Consider the following 11,652-nt stretch of genomic DNA (forward strand, 5'->3'; position numbering starts at 1 on the left):
ATAAAATTCAAATTGTTTGAAAGGTAGCTTTTTTAGTGCGTTTTATTAAAGTATAAAGCATTACATAATTTTCTACAAGAAGGCAAATTTGAATTAATTTCGTTAATATTGCAGTTGAAATATGAAACATAAACAATTTTTTGTCTTTATTTGTAACTAAAATGTAATAAAATTTGTTCATAATATCTAGAATACCATCTACAATATATTTTTTATAAAATCAACTAAAAAAAAAAGAACTTTTGTGCAATTGCATGTGACTCTTATCAAATTTAATTAGAAACTTCATTCAAATTTACAAAATTTCATTAAGAATTACATTTCCACATTGCGCAAAAGACTGAAGGCAATGTCATTAACCTCTTGGGCGTCGGCAGAAGAAAGAGTTAAGTTTTTATTTTTCTTGACACTCGTCTTTTTTTTTTGTACAGCGTTCTTTGCTGATATATTTTTTTATTGCAGGGAACTGAAGGGTTAGCTGGTTTGAGATTCTCCCCTTCAAAGCTTCGAAGAGCGCAAGTAATTTTTTTTTCTGTCGTCTCCTCCGTGAGTTTTTAAATGACTTTTAAGATTTTTTTAAATGTACAAAACGTTTATCACATAAATCACATGTATGCTTTGATGATATGATGTTATCAAATGTATTTGAAATAATATAAACCTATTACCTATGTTGGCAACATGACTTGCGAGGAATAAAGAGAAAAAACGATTTCTTTCTGCTTTAAATGTCCACACTGGGCACTTGTTTATAAAAATATTACGAAACATCGGATGATAAATTCTCATAATAAAGTATTATTTTTTTATAAAAGCAAGTAACATTATCGGAAAAATTTAGTTTTCAAACGAAAAATCCATAATTTAGGCCATTTATTAAGTTAATTTGCTTATAACAATTAACTTAAAAATGTAATATTTTCTTTTGCTTTCAACTTTCCCCGTGCATAAAGTCTAGCGATGCTGATCATAGGAAAAAAATGTTCATGAAGATATAAGGAAGCAAAACAAAACAATTAACTTTTTTACTCTTTGCATTAACATAAAAGTTCAAACGAAACAAAAATTAAAAAATCAGCCTAAAAAAACCTCTTCAAAATGTATTGCTCAATTGATATAAAAAAATATCCAAAATCGGTTAAGAATTGCCTTTTAAAAGTTATTTTGAACCTCCTTTTTTCATTTCATCTCACTGTTGCCTGGAAGATTAGAAGAAGCAAGTGAACGAATTCATTGCGCACGCGCGGTCGGAAAAAGCCCTGCAGAAACGGTCGACGTAGACGCTTGTTAAATTATTTAAATCGGCTCTGCTTATAGTCTCAAATGGGCCAGGTTATTTCGCTGGAGAATACTCACAGATTTATATCGGTAGGGTTTTTCATACATTTTTTTTATACCTTCGCATTTCGTAGAGTCGCATCTTAGCTTGCAAGTTTTAATTTGTAAGAGAAGCAGGTTTTGACTTGAGAACTGAATATCGCTAAATTATTGGTTAAAAGTCCGGAAAGTCCATCCCAAATTTCATGATGCCTGCTCTGACATTTTATCCCTTCTTTAAAACTTTAAGCTTTTGGAGGAGTAAAAAGTTAGTCTGGAGAGAGGTGCAAGTCAGAATCTTTGTAAGCGTTCGGCCGAACAGTGGCGCTACGAAATTTTCCTTAATAACGTTGTAAAATCGCGTATTAATCAACTTAGAAAAATTTTGTTCAAACATCGAAATTCATTTTCTCGTCAACTTTTCACATCGTATCGCGTGTTAAGGCTAGTAATAAACTTTTTCTGTTAAACATATTGTTATTCATTAATAATAATCATTAAGCCAACCTAATCTTCGATTCTAAAAATCACAGAATGGATTAAGTGAGATCGATGATAGTGCATTGAATGTTTCTTCAGGGACTGATAAATTTAACTACAAAGAAATAAAGAAGTCGAACTAATTATACAATGTGTGTATAATTATGTTATTGCCCCTTTTGCAGTGGTGTAGTCCTAAACAAAGAAGTGGCCTGGCGGTACATTCATAGAAACTTTTGAACAAACACATCCACACTATTATATATATATATATATATATGTGTGTGTGTGTGTGTGTGTGTGTATGTGGTTATGTGTACAAGAGAGTGCGCGCGGTGACCAATTTTAATCTAAAATCTGTACTATCAATTTTGACCTTGACGTCAATTTTCAAGGTCAAATGGAAGTAAGACCCTTTTCTTCAAAGAGAACCCCTTTTTTTTACTGCGGATTTGAAAAGAGCGGGAAACTTCACGTCAAAAATGACCTGTGGAAAAATGGTTTTTGTGATCTTGGAAAGGTAAAAAATTAAGGTCAACTGTCTGTGAAACGTACAGATGCCCTTTTTCTGAATTGTCTTGGTTTTTCGGGGTAAACAAACGTTTACAACAAACGTCACAAAAAGCATTTTTCCACGGGTCTTTTTTAACGTGAAATTTCCCGCTCTTTCAAATCCGCAGTCAAAAATAGGGGTTCTTATTTGAGAAAAGCGTCTTACCTTCATTTGACCTTGAAAATTGACCTCAAGGCCAAAATTGATATTACAGTCAAATGTCCCCCTCGGTCCTCGCCTACCTTTGTCCAAACCATTTCTTTGTCGATAAAGTATTTTAGAAGATATTTGGGATTATTGATAATATATTTCGCCGGGAGCAGGTACTAATCTGAAAAATTGCACCATATCCCAGCGAAATCGCGGTAAAATTTTCGGCATAATAGTTCCAATTGACTTCAATTTTATATTATTCTATACACATTTGCCAGCAAGAAGAAGATATGAAAGACATGACCTAAAATAATATTTTTCTGTATTTTCTTTACCCATCTTCAACATTAAAATAAGTTTTATTCGCATTTAAATAGCTCTACACCTAAAACTTACGCAAAAAGAATAATTCTAAGATTTTAATTTAAAAATCACTTACATTTGCCATCTTACTTTTTCAAGATGGAGAAATGAAGCGGTTGATTCTGATTGGCTCACTTTTCTTTACTTGCGCGATGCTAGACCATACCATGTATTTATTGGATCATGGTCTGCAGACTCACCGGTAAGCGTGGTTTGAAGAGCCCTTTATCGTTCGTAATTCTTATAGTTACTCTGTGAAAAATTATTAATAATACATAGATCGCAGTATTGTCATCGCCCACAAATCTGTTTGTAACAAGGTGCAAAAATGTCGGTTGTACGTAGGATTTTGTTTCAAGATTTTAAACATAGTTTGCAAGATTTCCAGAAGATATTCACACGTGAGTAGTAACAATGACCATATATGTAGAGCTTAATTATTCAGAATAAATTAACCAATTATATTAATTTAGCATATTTAAACTCCACAAATACACGTATAGGAAATGGTCTACTGCAGCCCTATTCGTTTTTTAATTGATATATAATTGTTTTTAATCTCAAAATTGTTTTCCACTTTCACCGAATTTGCAAAGTTTTATATCAGGTTGTTTACCTCATGGTAGAGCCAGAGCTGCCAGATCGAGTCTGAAATTTACCCCCACCATACCTAACGTTTGGGAGCCGCAAAACAGAAGATGCATGATTACCACTGTGAGTTCGTGTGTAAGCCGAAAATGCACGATTCGACTTCGCGGTTTCTGCGGTACGATGATTGTAGATCTGAAAGCTTCGGAATACTTCGGTGGCCTTCTATTTATATCTCGATCCCCATTTGAAAGAAATGGAAGAAATTGGCGAATTTAATGTTTCGCGTGATTCTTCATCTCATGCATAAGTCTATTTTGAGGTTATGTTTTTCAGGTGTATATTAAGTGTGAATATTATTACTTATGTAAATTATGGATGATAATATCATAATTATAAAATATAACATTAATTTCAATTAATAGTTGACTGACTTTTAATAGAAATAGTTAAACTTTCAACTAAAACAATTAGTTTTCTGCACCAAAAAAAATTTGTTAAATTTGTTTTAAACAAAATATTAAAATTTTTAAACAAAAAGTTAAATTTTCATACAAAAAGCTGTTTTGCATACTAAAAAAGGCATTTTTAATAAAATACATGAACTTTGCACAAAAGAAATTTATTTTCCACAAAGACTAATTTTCTATAAAAAAAATTAATGCTTAATGATAGTTAAATTTTCGACAAAAAAGATTAATTTTCTTGTAATCAAAAGAAATTAATTTTTAAACAAAAACAAAAATCCTACAAAACAGTTAAATTTTCAGAAAAGGAATTTTTTCAACTAAATTGATAAATCATCAACCAAAAAAACTAAATTTTTAACAAAGGAGTTCCACTTTTAACCAGAAAAATTGAAAAAAATAATTGAAATTCTTGGAAATTGCTTTAAATTATTGAAATTAATTGAAAATTCCTTGAAATGTTTTAAAACTTCCTAAAATATTAAAAATCTCCTTAAATTTTTCAAAGTTCTTGAAAATTCCTTGCAATTTTAAAAATACCCTAAAATATGTTAAATCTCTTAAAATCTCATGCTAAATTATTTAAATTAATTGATAATTCCCTGGAATCTAGTGAAATATCCTAAGATGTATCAAATCCTCTAACATCTCATATTAAATTACTGTAATCAGTTGAAAATTCCTTGGAACCTTTTAGAATACTCTCAAATATTTCGAAATCTTCCAAATCTTTTGAAAAATCTTGACACCTTTTGAACATTTTTAAGGTACTTTGGAGTTTTTTTAAAACAACCTATCTATTATTATTAAAATTCTTTGAAATTCCTCTGATTTATAAAAATGAATTAAAAATTCAGTGAAATCTTTTTAAACATCCTCAAATATTTAAAATCAAAATATTTTGAAATATCTTGAAAGTTCCTTGAAAATTTAAAAATACCCTAAAATATTTCAAATCTTTTATAATCTCATACTAAATAATTGAAATGAATTAAAAATTCCTTGCAATCTATTTAAATATCCTAAAATATATTAAATATCATATTAGATCATCGTAATCAATTGAAAATTCCTTGGAACATATAAAATACTCTTAAATATTGCAAAACCTTCAAAATATTTTGAGATACCTTGACCTTTTTTTGAAAGATTTTTAAGCTACTTATTTAAAATTCTTTGAAATTCCTTAAAATTAGAAAAATAGGATGAAAATTCCTTGAAATTTTAAAAATACCCTGAAATATTTGAAATCCTTTAAAATCTCATATTAAGTTACTGTTATCAATAAAAATTCCTTGGAATCTTTAAAATTCTCCCAAATTTTGCAAATCCCTCAAAATCTTTTGAAATGCCTAGGACTTTTTTTAGGATTTCTAAATTATTTTGGAATTGAAAAAAATAAGCCTTCTAAAATTTTTTTAATTCTTTAAAATTCATGTAAATTTATAAATAAATTGAAAATTCCGTGGAATCTTTTAAAACATCCTCAAATATTTAAAATCCTTAAAAATATTTTGAAATTTCTTGAAATTTTGTAAATCTTTAGATTGAAATTTAAAAAAGAGAAAAGTTTCGAAACTTTAAATATTGAAATGTTTGTAGATTAGAGTTTTGAAAATGGAATCAATAAAAATTCAAAACGAAATGAAATTATTTCAGACTGCAATTTAGAAAACAGAAAAATTTTCTAACATTAAAAATTTAACTGTTTGTAGATTAGTTAAACTATTAATTTAAAGTTTTAATAGAAATTACTCGAGTTAAAGTTTAACTATTTCTAAAACGATTTTTGTATATAATTATGTATATATTTTTTAGGATATTATTACATTTTCAAGAAATTTTCAAGATATTTCATAAGATTTTAAAGGATTTTAAATACTTCAGGACGTTTAAAAAGATTTCAATGAATTTTCAATTCATGTTTATAATTTAAAGGTATTTCAAAGAATTAAAAAAATTATAGCAGAATTGTTTAAAAAACTCCAAAGCACCTTAGAAATATTTAAAAGATGTCGCGGGATTTCAAAAGATTTTAAAGGATTTCCAATATTTTTGGATGTTTCAAAACATTCTAAGGAATTTTCAAATAAATTCAATAATTCAAAGCAATTGCAAATAATTTTAACTATTTTTTTCAACTTTTCTGGTTGAAAGTGGAATTGCTTTCTTCAAAAATTAGTTTGCTATTGGTTGATGATTTATCAATTTAGTTGAAAAAATTTGTTTTCTGAAAATTTATCTATTTTGTAGAAGTATTTTTTGTTTGAAAATGAATTTCGGTTAACTAAAAGAAAATTAATCTTTTTTGTCGAAAATTTAACTATGATTAAACATTAATTTTTTATAGAAAATTAGACTTGGTGGAAAATGAATTTATTTTGTTCAAAGTTCGTGTATTTTATTGAAAATGCCTTTCTTAGTATACAATTCAGCTTTTTGGATGAATATTTACCTTTTTTAAAAAAAGTTAACCATTTAAAAATAATAAACTAATAAAAAATATATTAAATCTTTAAAAATCTCATATTAAATCACCGTAATCAATTGAAAATTCCTTGGAACATTTTAAAATACTCTCAAATGTTTCAAATCTTTCAAAATCTTTGGAAATACCTAGAACTTTTTTTTAAGTTTTCTAAAGTACTTTGGATTTTTTTAAATAACTCTTCTAAAAAATTTTGAATTCCTTGAAATTCCTTAAAATTATAAAAATTAGTTGCAAATTCCTTGATATCTTTTAAAATAACCTCAAATATTTAAAATATTTTGAAATCTCTTTAAATTTTTTAAAACTTGAGATTGAAAGTCAGAAAACAGAAAAATTTTAAAACGTTAAATATTGAAATGTTTGTAGATTAGAGTTATGAAAATGGGATCAATAAAATTCAAAGCTGATTAAAGCATTCAAAATTAAATGTTCAAAAAAGTTCAACTATTAAATCAGAACAATTTTCAATTCGAGGGGATGCAAGTCTTCAAATTTGGAATTTTTCACTTGAAAGTTTATTTATAAAAAAATTAGAAAACATAAATAAATTGAAAGGGCTAGAAATTTAAAAGTATGTTAAAAAAAGTATATAATTATATACAATAATGTATATTTATGTTTTCCTTTTTTCCACACCACCGCAGAAATGTTAAATTCCTGACAACAGAAATTTTACATTTCTGACATTTTATAATCAGAATTTTGTAAAGCCCAGAGCTTCTAAAGCATGAAGTTTTATAAATTTCAATCTGAAGTTTTAAAAAATTTCAAAAGATCTGTAAGGATTTTAAATATTTGAGGAAGTTTTAAAAGATGCCAAGGAATTTTCAAGTGATTACAGTTATTTAATATGAAATCTTAAAGGATTTGATATATTTTAGGAGAATAGATTTTATGCTTTCACGATGATTCATTTTGATAAAAAGAGATATTTCGGGTTTCACTCGTGTAAAAAACTACGAATTGTTTGCCGACGTTTCGTGAACATTGCAGTTCACATCTTCAGGGTTGATCTGAAACTGAGGTATCAGGTCATGATGTTCTTAGGTATACTTTCTACGATGCCTGTTATTGGCCAGAGCGCCCCACCGTGGGGACTGGTCGCACTTGATTGGCCAATTAAGTCTTTTTTTAAAATCCGGGAGAACGGAAAGCTAAATCGGATTCGTAATATATCCATTGTCCCTATTGATGTTATTAGGGTATTTTAAGATTTCGATTGCTTCTCTATGTTTTCTTGGAAATTTGTTGTGTGTTTTTGCAATTACTGTTGTTTCATCAAATAAAATGTTATGTCCTGTTTCGATATGATGTTCAGCTAGTGCTGATTGCGTGAAATGTTTTAGCCTGACTTTACTTTCATGTTCCTTCATACGTTGGCTCACTGCTCTCCCGGTTTATCCAATATAAACTTTGCGACAAGAACAAGGGATCTTACATACTGGATAACTGAAGGGTGCCTTTTTATCTTTAGGGTTATTTAGTAGTTGTCCTATTTTCGCAGGTGGTTTAAATATGGTTTGGATGTTGTGTTTGTTGAGAATTCTTCCTATTTGTTCTGTGACACCTTGAATGTAGGGTAGGGTGGTGGTCATTTCTCTCTCTCTTTCTTTAGTAGGTTGTGTTGACTTGATTTTTTGAGTGTGTTTTCTTATTGCTTTATCAATTTGTTTGTGTAATCGTTCTGTATTAGGATTTGTTTAACGTTTTGTAATTCCTTTTGTAAGTTATCTTTGTCTGTTATGGAGACAGCTCTGTATACAAGGAAGTTGATGATCGATTGTTTTTGAGATGGGTGATGGTGGGAGGAGGCATATAAGTATCTGTTTGTATACGTGGGTTTTCTGTAAACTTCATGTCCTAATGTGTTATCAGACTTTTTGTAAGCTAATACGTCCAAGAAAGGCAATTTTCCGTTTTGTTCTATTTCCATGGTGAACTGGATATTAGGATGTATTTGATTGATAAAATCGAAAAACTTATTTAGTTCATCTCGTCCATGTCGCCAATCAAGCTCGACTAGTCCCCACGGTAGGGCGCTCTGGCCAATCACAGGCATCGTAGAAAGTATACCTAAGAACATCATGACCTGATACCTCAGTTTCAGGTCAGCCCTGAAGATGTGAACTGCAATGTTCACGAAACGTCGGCAAACAATCCGTAGTTTTTTACACGAGTGAAACCCGAAATATCTCTTTTTATATTTGAGGATATTTTAATAGATTTTAAGTAATTTTTAAATGTTTTTAATAATTTAGTATTAGATTTTAAAGGATTTTAAATATTTGAGGAAGTTTTAAAAGACGCCAAGGAATTTTCAATTGATTACAGTAATATAATATGAGATTTTAAAGGATTTGATATATTTTAAGGTATTTTTAAATGTGCAATGAATTTTCAAGAGCTTTGAAAAATTTCAACAGATTTTAAAGGATTTAAACTTTTTTAGGATATTTTTAAAGATTCCAAGAAAGTTTTAATTAATTTCAATAATTTAAAGCCAAAAAAATTGTGTTAGTTGAAAGTTTAACTATTTATATTAAAAGTCAATCAACTATTAATTACAATTAATGTTATATTTTATAATTATGATATTATTATTCATAATTTACATAATAGTAATAATATTCATACTTTATATACACCTGAAAAAACATAACCTCAAAATCGATTTATGCATGTAATTAAGAATCACGCGAAACATTAAATTCGCCAATTTTTTCCATTTCTTTCAAATGGGGATCGAGATATAAATAGAAGACCACCGAAGTCTCCCGAAGCTTTCAGATCGGCAATCATCGTACAGCAGGAAACCGAAGTCGAATCGTGCATTTTCGGCTTACACACGAACTCACAGTGGTAACCATGCATCTTCTCTTTTGCGGGTCCCAAACGGTAGGTATGGTGGGGGTAAATTTCAGGCTCGATCTGGCAGCTCTGGGTAGAGCAGCCCCGTGGCTCTTCCTATCCAGCCAATGATCCAGCAAAGCATGGTCCTGCCAGGCGCAAGTAAAAATAAGTGAACCAATCAGATTCGGCACCCTAGGGCACCCGAACTTTCTGACATCTTGGATCGAGTGAGGCAGTTGGCTTCCCCTTCCATTCGCGCTAATGCAGTCAGTATGGTGGGAGGCGTCGGTTCACTCCAAGTCGAACGTATTTGAGCATCGAATTGACGGGACCATGGACATAGGAAACAGGGGACTAGGCATGCCATTGCGGGATGATGCGATGAGGGGGGAGCTCCGCCACCTTTTGATGTCCCGCGACAAACATGGCAGCGCCCACATGTTTATATTTTCATGCACAGTTTATCGGCAAAAATGCTCGTGCGCATAATCAAATGACACATGGTAAGATTGCGGCTCTCTCCACTCATTGAATTCTCCCCCCTCCCGTGGATTCAACCCCGCTCGGCCAAGTTAGGATGGCATGCCTAGTCCCGTGTTTCCTATGTCCATGTGCGGGACCATGGTTTGTTGGATCATGTATCCAGTCTATGCTTTAGAAGTGTCATGAGAGTTGCCCGCGGCCACGGTGGCGCTGATTGTTCATTGGGCCTAGATTCTTTCAAATGCATTGGAAAAAATAGTAAAAATTCATTTTTTATATAATAAAAAACATTTTATCGAATTTGCTCCTGCAGTACGCCAATCAAGAAAGCTTATATTTTTCAAAGCAAAATTTATTATGAAAGACTGTAAGTTGCTTGAGTTTTATACGAAAATTCGGTTTACTTTTGGGCGGGCAGTTCAAATAGAATTACTGTCATCGCTATTTAAATGTTGATATTATTATTTATTGTCTTGATTAAAGTGAATAATTATATTAATATTACATGGTGGGATTATTTAAGAATAATAATTGAATATTAAAAATATTGTTTTGAATTAGAAACGCAAAAAATATGAAATTATATATAGCCTAAGAACGAACTAGTATACGTGTACCTGAAGTTCTGAACGTTCAAATGAACGAAATATTTGTCTACATTTATATTTTACGCACAAATATTGTTCCAACTGCAATGTAAATTATTCGTTTGAATTATTTTACAATGATAAATTATTTCCAATATAAATTAACAAATATTTTAGCACTTTTCCTGGTTTGCAAACTCATCAGTAAAAAATGTCGTTCATTTGAACGTTCAGAACTTCAACCACATCTAGTATACAAATTCATTTTTCCTTGAGGTTTAATCATTGATTTGTTGATATTGCCCTGCAATTGAAATATTATGTTTATTACATGAATTGAATAAAATAATTGTACTGAAATGTAAGGTTGTTCACAGTTCATGAAATTGAAAAGCTTTATGATTTTGATCTATTAATATTGGTGTAAATTGGAAATCGTTTTTACTATAGTTTCAAATTTCAAAAACGTATTTGCACATGCAATAATTAGGAAAATTAATGGTCTTAAACAATTGCTTATTATCTTTTTACATTTTATGACGAATGTTAAAAAAGGTGCAAATTTCATGATTCTTCTATAAGTATAAGTAAATTTAAACGGCTTTCTGTAAGCAAAGGAAAATACAAATATAAATTTAAATAATACTTTGTGTGCTATATTAATATAAAAATTAATAAAAACACACTGCCTTTTTTGTCTCCATTTATTTATATTAGAAAAGCTAATTTTTTAAGTTTAAATACTCTAAAAAATTAATTTTTCCAATACAAAACAATGCAGATATATTAATATATAGGTAGAGAGAGAGAGAGAGAGGAGAGAGTACTCGAATATGAGATATTCTCGTAATATGAGAAAGCGGGGTATCAGCTAAACTAAGAGGCCCACTCTGTTGGTTCTATCTAAATATCGATAGTGTTGAAGTTTTTCATTGTACAGCTCAGACATAGTAAGTGCATAGTTGCACGCTGTGCTTCTCATAATATGAGATACCTGCGGTTTTTATAAATCTGTGGCTGCGCGGGGGAAATTGGTTACAAAAGTGTTTGTGACTACTGCAAAAACTAAATATATCTAAATAGCAGTAAATTTATACTTCGGAAACATAGAATGAAGTTTTTCATTAAAAATAATACTTTATTTTGCATTTTATTAGCTATTTCCTGGGGTATCTCATATTATGAGAATAGTTTGACGAGTTTGGAAAACGCATTTTTTTACATTTTTTATATTTTCAGCAAAAAAAAAATTGTAATAAAGTTTTTTATTTGAGCTTCTTATGACAAACTAAATTTCCTTTAAAATGACCTATATTACTT

General features: G+C 29.8%; 1 protein-coding gene across 3 annotated transcripts in view; it reads left to right on the forward strand.

Annotated features, from left to right (window-relative positions):
* The first annotated feature begins 3,054 nt into the window (after positions 1–3,054).
* Positions 3,055–11,652, forward strand: part of LOC117169584 (39S ribosomal protein L19, mitochondrial) — a 92,963-nt gene continuing 84,365 nt past the window's right edge. For all 3 annotated transcript variants that reach the window (XR_004466682.1, XR_004466683.1, XM_033356022.1), the window contains exon 1: positions 3,055–3,267. Coding sequence is in view for 1 of the 3 variants with exons in the window: in XM_033356022.1 (XP_033211913.1) it covers positions 3,195–3,267 (73 nt within the window). In the remaining 2 variants the exon portion in view is untranslated. The remainder of the gene's footprint in view (positions 3,268–11,652) is intronic.

This window comes from Belonocnema kinseyi, chromosome 3 (assembly GCF_010883055.1).
Source record: "Belonocnema kinseyi isolate 2016_QV_RU_SX_M_011 chromosome 3, B_treatae_v1, whole genome shotgun sequence".
Lineage (NCBI taxonomy): Eukaryota > Metazoa > Arthropoda > Insecta > Hymenoptera > Cynipidae > Belonocnema > Belonocnema kinseyi.